General features: G+C 40.6%; 2 protein-coding genes across 5 annotated transcripts in view; one reads left to right on the top strand and one right to left on the bottom strand.

Annotated features, from left to right (window-relative positions):
• The window catches only part of foxp2 (forkhead box P2), a 115,289-nt gene extending 105,808 nt beyond the window's left edge, over window positions 1–9,481 (bottom strand). For all 4 annotated transcript variants that reach the window (XM_033989397.2, XM_033989399.2, XM_033989400.2 and 1 more), the window contains exon 1: window positions 9,162–9,481. The gene's annotated coding sequence lies outside the window, so the exon portion shown is untranslated. The remainder of the gene's footprint in view (window positions 1–9,161) is intronic.
• Window positions 9,482–11,475: 1,994 nt separating this feature from the next.
• ppp1r3aa (protein phosphatase 1, regulatory subunit 3Aa) lies at window positions 11,476–18,956 on the top strand. The gene is made up of 4 exons (XM_055231520.1): window positions 11,476–12,383; window positions 13,845–13,903; window positions 14,017–14,102; window positions 14,716–18,956. Exons 1-4 carry the CDS (start codon window positions 11,476–11,478, stop codon window positions 17,749–17,751), a joined length of 4,089 nt encoding a protein of 1,362 aa, XP_055087495.1. The 3' UTR covers window positions 17,752–18,956.
• Window positions 18,957–20,093: the final 1,137 nt, after the last annotated feature.

Here is a 20,093-nt window from a genome sequence, read left to right as displayed (position 1 = left end):
CTGTATGAATTGTAGGTGAAAGTAATAAAGTTTAGAACAACAAAGTGCACCTGGATTTCACAGTGAAGCCGGAGAGTGTTGTGTGTGTTTGAGTATGTCGCCGTATACTTCCACACACACATTTAGTCCTCACTCTCTGAAGTTAAAAGGTGCAATGCCTGGAAGGCTCGAGCTCTCAACTCTGTGTAAATCACAGCGTTAACCTGACACCATTGATTTCTCATGTACGCCCATTGAGCTGCCTGCATCAAAGTACACAAGCAGTGGCATCCATATAATTTAGAGGCCATTAGTATTGATGATTTTCAAGAGTTAGTCACAAACTGCACTGTAAAACAAGAGCAGCTGCAGATTGCTACGGACAGTCTACTCCACACTTTCCTTTCACGACATTAGGAAATAATTAGTGAGGGCAGGTTTGTGTTGAGGGGGCACGAGGGGCACTAACTGGCCTGGATGTTGTTTCCTGAGTTGTTTTTTTTTTTTTCTTTTATTCTCCCAGAATTCCAATGACCCCTACAGGCAACCAGCGCTTGCAAATGCTGAGGAATGTGCTCTCTGAACTGTACAAAAAGGCCTCTGCTCAAAGTGCACTGCTGAAAACAAAACATGCCAACTGCTATAATTTTTCACTGTTGTGAGTTTGTGGAATATGTTGCGTAGATTCTGACGCTACATTTACTTACATACATATGACGCTACATTTACTTAAATACTAAAAAATAGCATTAACAAGCAGACTTGTTTGACCATTTAAAAATGACAAAAAATATAAAAAAAAGTATAGGAGTAACGTCCAACAAAGCGCAGATAAAGAGGAAAGATTTTGATTTTAAAACAGCATAAATTTACACATTTGCTTAAAATTATTTTGCATGAAGTTGACTTTGCTATGACAACACCTTTGGGCTGTGCAGATGCTATATTTTATTCACAGTAAAAGCGTTAGGAAGGTTATTAGTCTGCATGACCTCCAATTCTAGGGATTTACAAATACCACCCATATCTCTACGCCAACTATAAAACCAATGGTAAATTCTATCGACTTATAAATATGGCAAACGTATTCAAGTATTCATGAAGGCCTAATAATGCTATAGGCTGATATTTACATAAAGCACTAGCAAGCTAAGTCAAGATAAACTATTTAAGACCCGCTCCACAAATACCTCCACACAGCAGAGAAAGGAGGGTCCAGCCATGAAAGAGGACATTATGCTAACAAGTCAGATTACTGTACACAATAACTTTATCTTAAAAGTAAATACCATCCGTGGCGTTGGGAGAAAAGGGGGGGGGGGGTGGCATTATGGAAAGTCACTGGCAATATTTCTGTGGGGACCAAATGCTTCTTATCAGTGTTAGTCGAGCAATTCAGGCCGCCCCAAGAAAGATGAGTCTTCAAACTCATTCTATTCATGGTCAGACGTGTAATTACCCTCCGCTCACAGTCTAGACGTAACCGCTTTCAGAGTATTTAAGACCCCCTATGCAACGTGTGGACGCCTGCTCCTACCACCGAGCCCCGCACGTTAAATCTGAGGCCTGATAAATTAACGAAGAATGCAATAAAATAGACACAATGAGGGGAACTTTATCCTCCCTGCTGCTAAATGAGATTTCTTTGAAATGCAGATCAGTGCTTCTAGATTAGTGAATTTTAGCTGCTGTCAACATCATAACAAAATACAAATGCGATTGTTCACTGGTGCCTTATCTCCTTGCTTCCATCTGCTAGCTGGTTATTTACTCCCCCCTGATTTACTATGCAGATCTAAATAAGTAGCATCAAAAGGAGGGCTTACTGCACAATGCCTTCTTAAGCTTCTACATCAAGGTATTTGAAAAACCGGTAGTCACATGAAAAGGCTGCCCATCAAAGGCACATCTCTAATGAACTCTCCCGTATCAGAGGGGGCTAGTGGGGCCTGGCTTTAATGCCGTCTGCGCACTGAGAGAAAGAGAGAGAGAGAGGGAGACACACACAACTACAAATCAGACCGAACCAAGCCAAAGATGCAGAAAGGGGAGGAGGAAGACAGAGAGGGAGAAAGGAACAGGAGAAGGGAGGAGGAAGGCTTGTGTTATCAGATTAGATTAGTGCGGCACACGGACTAGCCTTATGTCCCTCATACACCCATCCAAGTCTAAAGTGTCCACACATGAAGGCACTCTTAGCAGACTACAATAGCACTAGATTAGAATTTAAATGTTACAATGGATTAGACCTGGTAGGCTCAGCAGCTACAGGTTTGGTCTGAACTAGAAAAGGCAAAATGTAAAAACTTGTGTAAACTTGCTGTTGTACTGTTGAACTATAAATAGCTCGGGAGAAAAATTAAATTTGTATGGTGTTTTGCAAAGACCAAGATGGCAATAGCGTTTCAGAACAAGCAGATTGGTGGTCTTTTCATTCTGCTCAGGTCTGCAAACAGCTTGGGTAATCTCAAACAGAGTTTTTGCATTACGCTCCTGCAATAACCTTTAATTTCATGGTATATTTGTTACATTCAGCACATGGGCCGGATTACAACTGACAATCTCAGAGACTTGTACTGGGGAAAATAAACTGCATGAACACATCATGATCTGTAAAGCCTGTTTCACCCACCCACCCGCCCACCCCACCCCCCTCCCTCCACTGTGATCGGCGCTACCACCATCCTCGCTTTGTACAGCAGCAGCAGCGCGTCTGGTTTGGAGGAGACACCCCCACCAACAAGCATGCAGTTTACTTGTGAACAATTAGCCCCGGAGCAAACGCGGGCCGGGCTCTGGCACATGTGGTTAAGAGGCGAGCGCTGCAGGAGTGCACCAGATGATGAGGGGGTGAGGGGAGGGGAAGGGAGGGGGGGTGAGGAGGAGGAAGGGGGAGCATAGACGTGTGCCATACACGCGAGTGCCAGTGTGCAGCTACTGGGCATGTCTTTGTCAGTCTTCACAGTGCGGATGCCTTCACTGTAAGAGAAAATAGCATGCAATATGTGATTATGCTCAATAGTGTAATAAGGATATGACTGCCAATAGAGTTGATAAAGTTATTTGGTTTTCCAGGTGCTAGAAAAGCAAAGCAAAACTTGATGCTTTGGAGCCACAATCGCTATTTAATAATCTGGTAACAAACTTTTATACACACACCTGTTTTTAAAGTTTTATATGGACTTACATACTTTGCATACTTTTTACATACTTACATAATTTGTTTTGTTAGTTTTTTGTGTGTATTTATAAAGGGTGGCCATGAAAAAGAGAGTGTGGGTACTCTCATTGGGTTCCGCCATATAAATAAATATAAAGCAGAAAGAAGAAAGGAGAAGGGATTTGTTGGAAGCTAAACTAGAACTGAATGAATGAGAACACAGACTTTTTTGAGATTTTTTTTACATTAAAATTGCTATAGTGCATGCTGACATAACTTTATATAAATTAACTTCTTCCTGGGACCCCACCGATGTGAAGGCATCTGATACCAGTGGGTGAGTTCTGACAGAAGCCCAACTTCTCAGCCCTCCCTCACCCTGCCTCGAGCCTCTCTGCTGTGGAGCATGCCAAGTGGGCGCAGTGCCAGTCGCATTTGCAACCACAAGGGACCCTTGTCTTTTTGCCTTGCCTAATGAAATGACAAAACAACAGATTTGCATATGCAGAAACAGGTGTTGTAACAGGTTTGACTCCTCTTGACCTCCACAGCGTTTAAGAGAGAACAAGCGCAGGAAAAATATGCACTGAAAAAAGTTTATGACCAACAGCTGCCCGGAGGTATTTAGGCTCTGATGGGCACTCCAATATGCACCATCTGCCCTGCTGCTCGCCAGAAGTGACAAACTAAATTAAAAACCACTCATCAAACAACATAAAAATAAACCATTGTTTTGTTGCGCCCATATGTTGTGGCCGCTTCAACTCGGTCCCGCAGAGGATGGGAGCTGGAGGCCTGTGTAGCTGTGATCCAGGGTAAACCCAGAGAGGCACACAGTAGCCTGTAATTACCCTCCCACCGATCTGCTGTCTCCTGACCAGAGCCCTGCGTCATCCTCCGCTTCATCCAAGTCCATCCTCTCCACATCATAGAGGAGAAAGCCTCACTGATACTGTGGTCAAAACACAGCATTGTTTACAGTAGGATTAAGGTTCGCCTGCTGAGTGTTTAGATGAGGGAGAGAAAAAATTACATCAACACAGCTTGTTACTAGATTGTATCTTTTTATGCAAATTCCCACTCCATATATTTAGATTTAATGCTTTTCAAAGGTCTCTGAAACCTAAAATAACATGATTTTTGGAAATGTCAAAAGCTGCCAAACTGCGTCTTGGCCTGAAGATTTATGACTACAAGTTCCGTCTATGTCCTCAAATTCTCGAAAGACACTGAACCACACTTATGCCCAACAAATGCCCACTAAACAACCCAAAGCGATAAAGCAACCCCCCACGATTTCCTCCTGTTTTTATTTAGACGAGTGAGACAGAAGGACCAACCTGAGACAGCCGTGACCCAGCGCCAGTGCTGTAAGTTGGTCTGGAGCGATGCCGGCAGAAGGCAGCACCATATGCCCTGAGCCCGGAGCTGGATGCTCTTTCTGCAGCCTAATGTGCCTGTCAAAAAGGGTTACTGTCACAAGCACCCACCCCCAACACCCCTTGTTTTCTCCTCCATCGCAACATGTTTCAGATAAACATTGCTCTAACACATAGTTCCAGTTTGAGAAAAAAGAGCTGAATATGGCAGTGCTACTTTCACTACTAGCACTGCATGGCTTACAACCCGGCAACTTCTCAACTACACCTGTAAGTAGGGCTGTGCACTTAATCAAGTTCTAATCAATATCAAAATTCAGTCGTATAGTTCTAGATAGATATTCTTGGTCTTTTTAATCGAGAGGTCTACAGCCAGTCCTCTGTCAGAAACAGCATTGGCATTGATTGGGAGTTCAAACTTTGGAGGAAGAAATTTGACTATTTCTGGTAGTAATAGTAAAGAGTCTGTATGGCCTATTATTATGTTTACAAAATTAACAACAATAACAATATAAATGTGTATATCTTTTTAATTAAACAAAATTAAATCTAACTCGCCAGGCCCTAGCTATGATGAGCTAAACAATCACTATACATAGCATCAAAATAGAATGCCATAAATTAATAATATAACAGAAACTGCTACAATTGTCACATCTCTCATGAGCTGTTTACAAGTGCCCAGCTGATGGCTGGATGCGCTCTGAACAGTTCCGACCTTGCCTTTAACTACAAGTGGCCTTAATGTTATAAATCCAAGTCATCAGCCTATAACCAACATTTAACACCATGGTGGAGTAAGTGTCTGAATAGAGCATGAATAAAAAGTGACTCGCAAGAAGAAGTACTTTTAAAACTAGACTACAAATATAAACATACAAGATAATGATTTGTGGATGCTTGATGACAACAGACACCAAATAAACAGACCTAAATGTCAGATAGAGTTATAGGACTTGCTCGGGGCATCTTTGAAAGACCTTTTTGCAAGGTCATAGTCAACACATTCAAAATACTGCTCTTTCCGTAAACACTGGTAGAATTTGTCTTATAAAGCAGAAGACGATATTCACAAAACAGAATATATTTTGTAAATTCTTCTAATTTCAGGGATTATCCTGTAGTCTATCCAAAATTTAGTACAGTGTGTGGGTAAATGTTTTAGATGAGGTTCAATATTGACCAAATGTGAATAAAATAAAAAGTTGTTTTTGTACAATGTTGGAAAATTTACAAAGCAAGCACGTCTTGCTTCTATTTTGATTTAAAATTTTGCCTATACTCACTATTCTATTATTCAAAAGAGCTATTTCCTATGCCCACTTCTAGTTTCATACAGAGACAACAACTTCCTGGCTTCTACAATTGGAGCTTTTAACACCTGATGTTTCTGCGTCAGTTAATAAGTAACCAGACATTTGTTTTAATATGACCAGTAAAAACCTATAAAAACTCAAACAATCGCACTGTAGTGGCCAGTGTGGAAAAATAAGTTACTGAGTGAGTGTGTGTTCAGATAGCTGTTAAGTCAGGCTTTTGTAGGCAGCCCACAATCTCTTTCTAATCCCTATCCCCTGACCCCACCCGCACCGCTTTCTCCGGCCAAAAAGTCACACCGCTTCACACTCACGGAGGTTCGAGTCCAGCTTAAGAAGTGACCCGGAGCGTAACTAAAAAAGTCTGAGCTGTCCCAAGACTCTTAGTAACTGGGGCACACAAAACATCATTACTCTGATGTTGGATAATTACAGTGCAAAAGGGTGGCCTCCTAAGTATGTAATACAGTCTTTTATCTCAAGAAGTCAATCTCTCGAAAGCTGACAGGCCTGTAGCATATGATCCCGGTAAACAAATACTTTCATAAGTACCATTAAAGGCCAAAACTGTCAACACAAATTCCATTTTTACAAGTGGGGGGAGGGAACCATAGACAGTGGGAGGGATGAAGAGAGGAAGAAAAAGGAGGACGGACTTGATCACTTCTGGTGGCTCTAACTTGCATGGAGGTTGTCATGGAAACATTTCTATGTAGTTAACAGGGATCAAACTTGAACATTTGCCATTTAATTGTGTTAAAGCTTGGCAACCGGGCAAAGTTAGCTCCGTAAGAATACACAGTGAGTGCAGGCGAGCCTTATATGTGAAACGTTTCAGAAAGTGAAGCTGATTCACCACTGCCTTGGTTTCTCCTTTGCCATTTTCTCCTCAAACGCAGCAACACCTCGAGGCTTGAGTGAGCAGTCCGTTTCATTACAGAGGTGTTGGGGGATGGGTCACGGTGCGATTCGAAAGCTAATCCAAAAGTGAGCAAGTGTTTCATTGCCTGAGAAGTAGTCCGACATCTTCTATATTATCCATAGAAATGTATGTTTCATTTCTGTCCACTCCGACCACCATTGACAGGAATTCTCGAACTTCTCACACTTGAAAGCATTACAAGAGTGGGACTCGACAAGGTCTAAACCAGGTGTAAGCCCGTACTAAAACTAGGACTACAGTTAAATAAGTCTTAATCAGAATTAGTAAGCAGCTGTCAACACTTACACCCAGAGGAGGAAGAAAATAGTTCCCACATTTGCATGGTATGAGAAAAAGATTTGATATTCAATAACTGTAGATATTAATACTTTCTGACACACTAAGTTGAGATAAATTCAAACCAATACATGCCTTGATTATTTACAAGTTAAACTGTGTTAACATAAATTTATCATAGACTAAACCAAGATCCAAACAAACAAGACAAGGAAAATAACGAATAAACATTCATAAAAACCTGTAACTTTCTGTCAGATGAAATTCTTTGTGTTGTTGCAAAACATTTATTTTCTTTATTATTGTGTTACTCCATATTGCAATATTGCTAATTTTGCAATATATACTGTGCAACCCTACATTTATAGCAGTTAATTAACCTACATTATGCTCACACACCCCATTTTGACAAACTTTGCTTAGGGTGTTGAACAGATCTGCCTCATATATACAAGTACAGAAAGTTCCAATATTGCAACTACATCATCTTTGCAGGAAGCTCAAGTATTTCCATATCTGAGATCAAATCATGAATCAACCATTGCTCATTGGGTTGAAAGCTGAATCTTAATTTTGATAAATGATTGAAACATATGACAAGGTATACACATTAATCCTGTAGAGGACATTCATTTTCCAATTACCATAATGTAGAGCACGACCGCCCAATGATAAATGCAGCAATCAAAAAACTGATGCAGTGTGGGGAGACTGGGTGTAATAAGTCCACTGCTCCCGACTATACGGTCAGTGCTAACGGAGGCTATTTTATATTAAATTTCTACTATTTGCGAAAAAACTATAGAGCCCACTTGCCTAACAACCAAACACATAAACAGGACAGTGGGAACAGTTATAACATGTTTTAAGAAATAATTACAGGGGCACTGGAACAAAGGGGCGGCTTGTGCACTGTCGCTGACATATTTCACAGGGGGCATTTATTGGCGCTTGGTCTTTGAAGAGTGAGAGGTGCTGAGTGAGGGGGGAACCGGCCCACACCTGCATAACTGAGGAGGGAACACCTGTGCACCCTGCGGCTCAAACAAGGAGGCTCCAACCCCCCCCCCCCCCCTCAATCCACACAGGACAGGCCCGGAGAGTCCACTACCTCCTTAGCCTTTCCTTGCCACACCAAAAAATGTCACATGTATTGATTTTTAGGACCACACTGCAGCCTTAAAAGAATAGGTGCACGAGGACACACACAGGGAGAGAGTGAAAGGCGAAAACAACCAGTGCTTAGAAGATTTAAATTTTACTTTGTTGCTGTTAATATTAGATTCATCATGTTGAAAAATGACATGCCACCAGCAACAGTGTTTCTGGGCAGCGAAAAATGGATTTTAAAAATGGAGAAGCAAACATGCACGGTAAGGTGTTGACTGCTACACTCCTAGTTATTCTAGAATTAGTACAATAAATTTTCCTTTTTTTTTTCATTTAGTAATATCTTACTAAATGAAAAAAACATGTATTGTACTAACTAATTTGATATTTTAACTAAGCAGGCAATAATCAAATAATATATATTTTTAAAAGTATTAGATAAATAAGTTTTGACATTAGTTTTATTACCTATTTATTTAATGTTTACTTTCTATATGCGACAAAAATACGGAAATGTAAATTGTAAATTAAGATTTTTGACAACTAAACAAAATTATTTTTAAAGACATGCAAATAATATTCTTTACTGCATTTTATATAAGAGAAATATGACACTTATAATTTGTTTATGACTCGTTTTGCGACCGGTTCAAAAAAGATAATTTACAATAAAAGAGTCCGTTGGCACTGCACAGCGAACGCAACTTGAAAGAGATAAAACAATGTGCACACGCGTAACAGAGGCGGCTGTGCCAAAGTCTGCGCCAGAAGTCCTGACAGAGCAGCCGGGAGGTCCTGACCGAACACACGAGGTCAAACATTTACCCCTGGAAGAACGCTCCTCATTTGAGCGAAAGGTAAACTACATTGTTGTAAGATTACCCGTAAAACGCAGGACAAAGTTGTGGCTACTTCTCAATAGAAGCGCACTAGACTGAAGGGGAAAGTCAAAGCGTGCGCAGGAGAGTAATAAGCACTTGTCCAGAAAAAAAACTTACCACAACAAATGGCAGGTATATCTCCCTCTCGGAAAAGTGAAAAGGACACGCAGGTGAGAAGTCGCCGTCCCGTAGTCTGCTACACTTGCGGAGTTCTTCACACGTGACTGTCCAAGTTCACCATAACGCTGAGAAAACGAACAACAAGCTGCAGAGTAAATAAAAAGCTCAAATTCCTCCGCTGGGCACCGCTGTCTCTCCTGCTGTCTCCCGTCCACGCCGCTGTTATTACTAATGCAACAGAGGAGAAAGCCGTACACTGCGCTCTGTTTGAATGACGCGCAATGCGAGCAAGAAGAAGCGCCTCTTGTTTTTTTCGTTACGATTCAAACACACATCAAGCTGCAGCGCAGAAAGCAAGTCTATTTGGGACTAGAACCCCCCCACCCCCCCCACCCCCAGGGAAGGCACTTGCTTGTGCGCGGAGGTGTTATTATTTTTGGGCGTACTGCGACCCCATGTGACGTCAAGCCACCTGCTTTGGTAAACAAGATGAACATTTTCAAAGTTTGTTTTCTGTTTTACAAAAACTTTGTGGTCTTGTACTTCTACCTGTTACGGCTTTTTGTTCGCGGGTTCACGAAGTCGAAGGGGGTTTTAGTTCCTGCAATAGCCACATTAGGTCTTTGTGGTGTGATTGTGGAAAGCTCCTGACAACCCTTTTAAGAAAATAAGCAATTATGAGACAAACTCAGGACAACGACCAGCACGAGAGGTTTAAGATCCGCACAAACACACAGTGAAAACGACACATTGCGATGTCTTTAGATGATTTCTACTTCTTCAAATACAAATATGAAATTCGCAAACTGATGCGAAAAAGCGCATTTAGGAACACCTACACGAATGGTCAACTACGCACAGAGAAACCAGTGCTCTGTATTTTACTTACTTGTGTAAGTCCAATAAGTCTGTAAAACTGAGTTAAAGGAATGTAGGACAAAAGATAAGATCACCTGTCTGCATTTTGTACTAGACGAATAAAATGAATAGTGCTCAATGCACGCGACAATTCACACATTTAAATGTGATATTGATAAATTGATAATCACAATATGTTGTGAAATGGACAAAAGTAATGCTTTAAATAACATATTATGCCTGCCTATGCAACCTCGTAAAAATATCTTGCGATATTATTATTATTATTATTATTATTATTATTATTATTATTATTATTATTATTATTATCTTTTGTAGCCTACACTTCGTTGTTCAACTAAACGTGTCAAAGTATTATTATGTTTTATTCCAAGTCGAGATTAAATAAAATACACAGTCACACAATCACATTTTCTTAGATGATAAATGATGATTATACACTGGTCAGTGCACGAGATATAGATAGGCTATTAATCACCACCTTTAACTAACTGATGATTATAGTTAATTATTAACAATTGTTGGCTATATCGTGCCTAAAACAATCTTATATGAATTCGGGAAAACAACAACATTTACTTCGGAATTTATGCGGAAATGGATTTCTTTGTATCTTCTTGAATTTTCCACAGTACTACTGGACTGTCAAATATGTCATATAAATTCAGTCAATTTATGTATTTATTATTGTAATGATTAAAGGAAATAATGTGAATAATAAACATTCATTCATGATATAGCTTCTAATAATAAATATAGTCTCATTGTATGCACATACGTAAGCTATTGTCTAGATGTTCTAGAAGGACATACATAAACCTTTAAAATACTATTTTTTATGTTATTAATATGATTTATTACTGATTCCTAAAGCCGATAGGAAAATACATCATTTCTATAAAGAAGGGACTGGGTCTTAGTGATAAAAGGGAACGAAAAAGATGAGACTTGTGATAATTTGCTGCCACCTGCTGGCCATGTGAAGCATTGCAAAACAGACAGAATTTGTAAAGACTTCGTTTGACTCTCAGGTAATTTAAACCATGTTTGTTTTTGTTTGTGCTTATTAAAGTGCATAGTTTGCGCCTATGCACTTTAATATGGGTTAGAATAATATAATCCAGAAGTGATCCTTATTACCAAACGCCAAATTATTATCCTGATATAGTGTTTCATATGGCTGTATTTATCAAGGCCATCTCACACTAGCAGAAAAAAGACATGCAGTCTCTTATACATTCCTGTTGAAAAACATCTTTGCAAAGTCTCAATCAGACCTGCTTGAAAACCTAAGAAAACTAATCAACTGTGCTTGTGTAAGTGGCCTTTACTTTCATCGATAAATGTATCTAGTAAACATTTAGTTATATAATAGCTGTCTAGCCTTAGTCATGTATCTTGGCTCTAATAATAGGCCTGGCTTAGAGTCACAATGTTCAGCTGTAACCAAACTCCATCTGTCAAGTCACGTCCTCCACGTGCTCTGCCTTCTACAGTGTCTCTGCAGCCGGGACAGGGCCACTCCATTCTGTCCCACTCTGCAAGCCAGACAGAGAGCACCAAATTCGGGCAGTGGCATCTCCGTAAGCCCTGGGACATCATGGAGGCTCTGTGCATCCAACCTGGGGAAGTCAATGGCTTGAACATGGAGGAAACTGAACCAGCAAAAAGTTTAGAAGAACAACAGTGTAACAGCTCCACAGATGATGACGATGAAGAACCCCAACCTCCTCCCATCATACGCAGAAAGGTGTCATTTGCTGATGCATTTGGGCTCAATTTGGTTTCGGTGAAGGAGTTTGAGAATATTGAAATTGCAGATTTGGTCAAAAGTGAGTCATCTGATAGGGAGGAGGCCATTTCCACTGAGGACTTCTACATGTTCTGTCTGTTTACTGTCCCACCAACCCCAGAAGAACTGGAAAGGAAGGTCGAGGAACAAATGGTTGAGCTGGAGAGCATTGAGCTTCTTCCTAAAACGAGTACTCTCCGTGGCATTGTTCGAGTGCTTAACATGTGTTACAATAAGCTGGTGTACGTTAGAATAACATTAGACAGATGGAGGAGCCACTTTGACCTACAGGCCGAGTATGTACCTGGATCCAGCGATTGGAAGACTGACAGATTCACTTTTCAGTATACTCTCATACCCCCCTTTGACAAAGAGGGGACCAGAGTGGAGTTCTGTCTGCGCTATGAGACTTCAGAGGGGGTTTTCTGGGCCAATAACAACCAAATGAATTATGTGATGTTTTTCCACCAGAAGGTAAAAGAAAATGTGCCTCAGATTCAAGATGAGAACAACCACAAGAGCAAGAAAAGTTGTCTCAAAGCTAACAGGTAAGCATGCGTTTGCATGCATTTTTTTAGATCCCGTATGTAAAATGTAACTTAAAACAATGCTATATGGGCCATTGGAGTTCAAACGAGTGTTATAATTCCACACATTTAACAAATAATACGTTTCACATTAAATGTTCTATATTACACAAAATTGACTGTTGTGAGCTTTAAGCCATGCTATAATGTTGTTAAAAACATACCTGGAGCATTATTAGTCTGTCTACATGTGTCAAACACATTTTCACTGAGGGCCACATCAGTAAAATGGCTGCTCTCAAAGGGTCAAATGTAAAATAAATCTAACTAATTTTATAACTTGTTAATGAACTGTTTCTGTATGTATTACTTATTCAAGTTACAAATATTACATATGCATTTGCCTAGATGTAAAAATATGCCTGTGTAACTGTGTATCTGATATACTGAGATTTTAAGACCATCATACCTTTTAATTTGCCCTGTTGAGGGCCACATAAAATGATGTGGAGGGCCACATTTGGTTCACGGGCCTTGATTTTGACACATGTGGTCTACATCTTCAAAGTTCAAAATGCTCTGTTCCACCTCATGATGAAATGGTAGTTTTTAAGTTATCAGCTACCTTTCACCTTTTATTCAGTAGAGGTTGGCAATTCCAGAGCTGAAATAGTCCAAATGATTCTAGTGAAGGTGTATGGAGTTTAAAAACACAGTGGAGCACTTCCTGTATTACCACATGACATCACAAGGTGGAACATAGTGTTTCAGTTTCAGAGAAGAACTCAGCCTAATTATGCAGGATTTGTGTGTTAACCATGTGTGAATGAAACAAAACACAACTCCAGGTATGTTTTTGCTAAGAAAACATTATAACATAGGTCAGAAAATAGTGCAATATAGGACCTTTAAAGATCCACTATGTAGAGAGTCCACCCCCATCATGTATCCATGGCAATGTTACTGCTATGCTGGGGATGTTTTGCAGTATGGTATTAAACTTCTCTATCTCCATGAAGACAAGCAAGTGACACCACCAGGCCAAGTTACATGTCAGATATGTGGAGAGGCGATCCCACTCACAGTAAGAATGCATGTTTTCAAAGACTTTGGCACTAAAATGCCTGTAATGAATAAATGCAAGAGTTTGATGCCAATACAGTGGAGCATTGCAGGAAAAGCAATAACAGACATGCAGGCCGCAGACCCTCCACCAAAAAAGTTATGTAGTGCAGCTTTAAGCGAGAGGCTAATTATGCTAGCAGCTATCAGAAGTAGCACTCAAGCATTTAAGTTAAACCTATCACATCACTTTTAATGCTGGTAAATTTTTTAGAACTGAAGAAAAGCCATTGTCCATTTAAGGTCAGGTGCCTGTCCAGGTTTCCATGACGCTGGACCCAATGTGGACAGATCAGCTTACTTAATCCTTTCAGGCATGCATCAACAATGTCTTTTGTTGTGCTTTACTTTCACCCCCAGGAGGGAGAGTGCAGAGGAGCTGATCAAAGAGATGCTAAACGCAGCTACATACGCTACAGGTCTGTATTGCTGTCTCTACTCCCATTGACATGTTTGGCTTTGGGTCAGAGGGCAAAATCTGCAAGTCAGCATTCACCAAACACATTTTAAAGTGGTGAATCATATATTTCAGAGTGCACGAGCAAAACAGAAGCACCCGACCAACCCCATAGAATAGGGGCGAAGTCAACATTGCATCTTGAAGAAAACAAAAATACTGTGAGTTGTTCTGAAGAGCATGGGAACTGTACAGTGCACTGCAGGTTTAAACATGTTACAGCTGCACGTGTATGTCTTGGTGTGTTCCAAAAATATGCAAAGCTAGTTTACATGATGCTTAATAACATGTTTAAATTACTTCACATACATGCTATTCATATTCAGTGTTTAGTAATAAACACTGAATATGAATATATACATAGATCGCAACTTTATCTAAAACAGATTCATAATAGAAACTCCACTGAATTCTTGAAAAAACTACAAAAGTGATAGCCCCCCGCCCCTTCATATGTGACATTTCTGAAATCTGCTTCTGACATTCTTAAATAAATACTAGTAAATAAAAAGAAGAGGGTAGAGATACGGTGTAGGTGAAAAGGCAAATTTTCTCAAGCCTTTACTCAAGCCCTGAGTGCATGACAATACAGGATTCATTCAGTCAATGGAAATACAACTTTGGGTAAACTAACATGGTTGCAAAAATCTGACCCCTTTATTGCGTTTTGCTTTAAAGCAGCTGACAAAGCAACCAGTAGTGCTAGGAGGATCACTGTAGGCTCAAATAGATCAAGCATAAACATTTGGTCTGACCTTTGACCTTTCTTGACAGGTGGAGAGCATAAAAAGCCGACACAGAGCAGCACGTTCAGCACGTGCTCTGGACCACTGTCCCCAGAGCAGGCTGCACGTACCACTATCAGGCTATTCACATGACTTACCCCAGCGCCAAAAGGGCTCGCAGCCAATTTCATCTGCGCACTGTAACTCGAGCAGCCCTCTCCATCCAGGCAATAAAGCACAAACTAACAGTGCACAGGTCCTCACATATCATCAGATTCCTTTGGCAACACTGGACTGGAGCAGTGACAAACCACAGCCGAGTGGAAATGACGTTGCAGACAAGACGTGGACAGAAAGAGCTCAAAGCACCTTGTCAAAACCACAAGAGGAGAGTGTGAATGATACAGCTGCAGTTACCAATAAATGGGAGACCTTTGCTAATGGGACAGAAAAAACTAGCACTAAAGAAACTACTGTGTTTGATGTGTGGCAGGCTTTTATCAACGGCTCTGACTTTGCAACCCAATCTGGTGTCCCGGAGTCGCAATGCCTGCAGAAAGTGACACCAACGCCTCCCTCAAATAAGGAAAATCCCTCTGCACAATGTGGAACAAGCAGGCAGGTGCATGTGGGCCCAGATACACCCAACTTAGAAGCAGCTAGCTCAAACGCACATCACCTGCTGTCTGACACCACTGAAACATCATTGGCTGAGGTTGCCTTGAACGGTGAAGACCAGGAGGCGGCAGCAGCACTAGCATATGTCACGAGCCCCAGGGATGACAACACAGGCACACAAGATGCACCCCAAAGGTCAGAGACAAACTCCGTAACAGAAACTGCGCAGGAATTTAGACTCTCGGGGGCACCGCCTGTGTCCAAGGGCTCCGTTGACAGCCCGAGTGAGAGTCGCGAGCATGAGATCTGGGAGCGGGAAGGGGCAGGGATAATGGGAGGAATAGGTGGAGATGAGCCCCTCACAATGCACAGAGCTGACTTAGTAACAAGCTCAGGGGAGTCACAGACAACAGACATGACAGCAGTGCCAGAGTCTGCGAATGCCAGCGGTGTTGATACCATCTCACAGGGAGCAGGGCTGCAGAGGGGTCCTTCTTACAGCAGGGATGGGAAGGTTACCGCTACTGCATACAATACACTGGATGACACGCTGGCATTTAAGGAGACAATGAGACAGGGGACAGCGGACGGGGAGAGGTTTGTCTTTTCCACGCGCAGACAAGGAGCGGAGGAAGGGCTGACAACAAACTGTGCAGGAAATAAAGATTCTAAAAAAGAAGAAATAGTTAGGCCACGGGAAATAGAAAAGTGTCAAGTCTCCGGGGAAGGTGGAGGAGGAGAGCAACAACGAGATTTCAGCCGGGAATGTGATTCATTAGGACAACACGGGCAAAATGAGACAGTCGCATCACATTCGGATGGATTGTGCGCAATACAAAAATGTGAATGTTGCTTGGAAAGTCTGTGCATGGATAAGGAATTTAATTTGGAAAAGCAAGATATATTGTCAAATGAGAACAGAGTTGAGGACAAAAAGGAAGAGAGTGCTGGTCATAAACCTAAGATTGACACAGAAAGTAAAATTATGCAGGTATTGGATGGAGTTGAACTGCCGCATAAAAGCCCTGATTCACACAATGTATTATCAAACCTTAATGAAAACATAGCACTATTTCCAGAAATGAATATCAACCAGACACAGTCAGAGCCACTAGCTGAAAAATTAAACGATAAAGATGAGATAGAGGAATCAAAACTAACTGGAATCGAGACAAATGTGACAGGTGATGGAGCATTACAGATAGAAAAAGATTGTTGTGAAATTATGCAGGGAAGACAGGAGCCCAGAGAAGAAATACCCCCATCAGTGGTGACAAAAGAGGAGCCATTTTCAACTACAGCGAGAACATTGGAGATCTCTCAAAGTGCTACATCGCCATCTCTTGCCAAAGATGAATACAACCCAGAGGTGGTAGAAATAAGTTGGACTCATTCACACCATGTTATAACAGCTCGCAAAGAGGACGCAGGCAGCCGATTGAGCTTAGAAGAACTTGTACTTAAGGAAAAAGATGCTCCAGATTCGCTCCAACCTGAAACATTAGACGGAATGGGGGAAGATATCAGTCAGGGAGACAAAGATGAAAGGTTGAGAATTGGAAAGCTGGAAATAGCGGCGATGGGGGAGTGGATGGGTAATGCAGAGAACCCTCGGGGGGAGAGTAAAAATGCATCGAAGAAATTGAAAGAACTGGAGTTGTCAGCAGAAGTTGAGAGCACTCCACGTGTTGAATATCAAAAAATGTCGGCGCGAACAGAAATCACTATTAGAGATGATGGCGTTGGAACACTCGAGCAAGAAGGAGACGAGATTTTTCTGGAAAGATTTGGACAAGAACTGGTTAGGACGGTTTGGGAAGAGGTTTTTGATTGTCAATTCAATATAAAGGCCCCGAGCAACAAGGGTGAAGAAGGTAGGGATATAGATGACAGCCATTTTGTAAGGCCTCTAATAGCTATTGACGATAAGTGTGTAGAGACACTGTCAGCGGATTGCAAGGAAGGTAGACCCCTGGAGAGGACAGAAGAGGAGATTGAACTTGCAACTAATACAAATACAAGTAGTTACAGCAATAATGATCTAAATTACGCTTCAGATTCTCAAAGTATTGCGTTGTCAACTGGATCAAACTGTAGTTCTCGAGTGGAATCCATTGAAACCAAACATAGGTCAGTCACACTTGAAGAAATAGATGTCAAAGTAGAAGACGGTGAAGTAGCCTATATCGAGGGTTGTAATAAAACACCTTTGAGACACCCAGAGGCCTCCAGTAGGATATTAAATGAGGTTCCAATATGGTGGAGTATACTGAACGTCCTCTTTCACATCACTCGACTGGTAATATGTGTCTTGTTAGTTCTGGGATTCTTTCTTATATTTTTCTACTACGATTTCACAACATTTTTTGTCCTCTACAGCTTCTCAATGTGCTGTTGGATTTATAAGTGGAGGAGCTATCAGTTCATTCAAAAAGAGAAGAACAAAGAAAACACAGATCATTTGTAGCTGAAGTTGTAAAACAGGAGATACAGTTATGTTTGTTATTTATTGGTTTTAGGTGTGGTCATTTTTATGTTTTGAATGATAAATCCTACCAAGGGCTTTGAATAAAAACACATTCACAAAAACACAGAGGATTTGTTGGAAAAGTTGATCAAAGTACCTGCCTTTCCCAAATATGGGCATTTGATGAAGCGTGTTAATGTTTTAAATTGCATATGTTTTTATTCTTTTATGTGTGTAGGTGTTCATACATTGTGGTGACTGAAGTCTGTATACACAGTCACATCATGGGGACCTTTGCTTTGTGGGGACCAAAAATCTGGTCCCCAAATTAATCAATATTAGATCAGTAACAGTTTACTGTTAAGATCTGGGTCAGTTTAGGTTATGGTCAGGCAATGAATACAGTGTAATATCCCATAAAAACATATCAATTGTGTGTGTGGGAGTGTGTGTATTTGCTGATTTGGAGCAAACAGACAATGGGTGGTAGTAGAATAAGTTTTGTTGTTGTTTTTTAAGTTTTCAGACACAAAATGTTTATTTAAAAATAAATAAATGCATTTCCAGACAAGTTATTGTGAATTGCATTTTTTTTCTATAATAAACCTGCATCTGCATACATTTTAACTAGTTAACACAGTGCACAAGTACATTGACACACCCAGCACAACACAAAACTTGTTCATAAATCTACTGCCAAAGAAATGAAAGAATATATTAAAAAATATCCAAAATATCTCAAATCCATAAGTATAATAAGAAACTACTTTGCTACTTTCACTATGTAAATGTGGCATTACAAGTGGGAGGCAAAAGTAAATAAAACTAAATTATAATAAGCTAAAAAATAAACCAGGAAAACCAACAGGTTTAACCTGTGTTACGGCCTCTGGCCTTCAGCTCCTCCTACTGTCTCCCTCTTCTTTCTCTCTCTCTCTCTCTGCCCCTCCTAGTGTGTCCCGCAGCTGGCACTTCATTGACGGCCTGCTCTACTTGTGATTGGAGGGACAATTAATGGCCCGGCCAATCGTTGCTCTACACCTGTGGCACCAGTTTAAAAGGACCCTCCCCCTGTCAATCCGGGCTGCCTGACTTCATTTGCTAATTGGCGTGCCACTTTACTGACTTTGTACTTTGTGTTTAGTGAACTTTGAATTTGAACCTGTAACAGAGAATTTTGACCCTTTTGTGTTCAGCAGTACCTCCAGAATTTTGTCCTCTGTTTAGAGCCTCTTTTTGTTAGATTTAACCTTAACATTCCTTTTAAATAAATTATAAGTTTTAGTTTAGTTTAGTTTAGTTTAGCTTTAGTTTTACAATTTCCATCTTGTTTTGTTACTTCCTCTTTTCCCTAGCTGAGCTGGGTCGTAACAACCTGGAAAAATAAATAAACACACTAAACTAAAGCATAAGGCACACAGATTCTCTCATTGATAGGGAAACAAGTGAGTTCCAGTTAAATAATAGCATTTATTTAAAATTGCAAAGCTGTTTGATTTGATTATTTATGTTCACATGTTACAATTATTGTCCAGCCATTCCATTACAAGAATTTAAGTTTATTTATTTGAATTTAAAGTTCAGTTTGACATCAGAGCAAGAAGGAACAAAAAGATGAAGCCAAGACAGAACAAAAAAGCGGAGGCATGATGGATCAAAAAGGTGAAGACAAGACAGCAGGATGCACTGCAGGGTGCAGCTGATAAAAACACAATAACCATCAAACTCATAGACATGCCATGGCTATGAGTTTGACATGAGTTCGGCCAGGCCATGATGCCCATGGAGCGATCACCACAGACAGTAGAGCATGCTATTGCCTACAGTAGAGGGCTATGAGGGCTGCAGAGCCGGGCCCTCAGCTACACCTCTGGTGTAGCATCATGGAGAACAGGGCAGACAACACAACAGGTGAAAGTGAGCAACACAGAGGAAGACCAAAGACTGCAAGGAAACCTTGATAGTTTTTGCTCCACTGCCACCTGCTGGTTGCTCAACGCTACTACATAAACACTTTTTGTACTTTTGTAAATAAAACAAATTTGGTTTTCCCATGTACAAATACCCAAGTACACAAAGCAACAAACCAGATATTAAAATGACAATTACGTCAATAAAGTACAAAATTATATTTTTACTATTAAGTACATGCTTTGTGAAGTTCACATCTGTAATCACACACTGAAAGCAAATATATGTCTATTAACTTCACAAGGAGAACAATCTAATCAACGCTGATCTAAGGTTTGTGTAATGCAATGATGAATGTTGATATTTGTACAGCAGGCATATCTTTAGTTTATTCACAGGAGAGTCTTAAAACTGTAGACTTGGTTTGGTGT

This window comes from Periophthalmus magnuspinnatus, chromosome 23, assembly GCF_009829125.3.
Source record: "Periophthalmus magnuspinnatus isolate fPerMag1 chromosome 23, fPerMag1.2.pri, whole genome shotgun sequence".
In the NCBI taxonomy this organism is placed as follows: Eukaryota; Metazoa; Chordata; class Actinopteri; order Gobiiformes; family Gobiidae; genus Periophthalmus; species Periophthalmus magnuspinnatus.
Note: the sequence above shows the minus strand (reverse complement) of the source record. Positions and strands in the feature narration are given on the sequence as shown.

What these genes read in the sequence shown, in the direction of transcription:
- ppp1r3aa (XM_055231520.1), top strand. Translation starts at nt 11,476, where the DNA reads ATGTTCAGCTGTAACCAAACTCCATCTGTCAAGTCACGTCCTCCACGT. An exon ending in AGTTGTCTCAAAGCTAACAG is followed by an intron (nt 12,384 to 13,844) that starts GTAAGCATGCGT and finishes TTTCACCCCCAG; the next exon opens with GAGGGAGAGTGCAGAGGAGC. An exon ending in CGCAGCTACATACGCTACAG is followed by an intron (nt 13,904 to 14,016) that starts GTCTGTATTGCT and finishes CATATATTTCAG; the next exon opens with AGTGCACGAGCAAAACAGAA.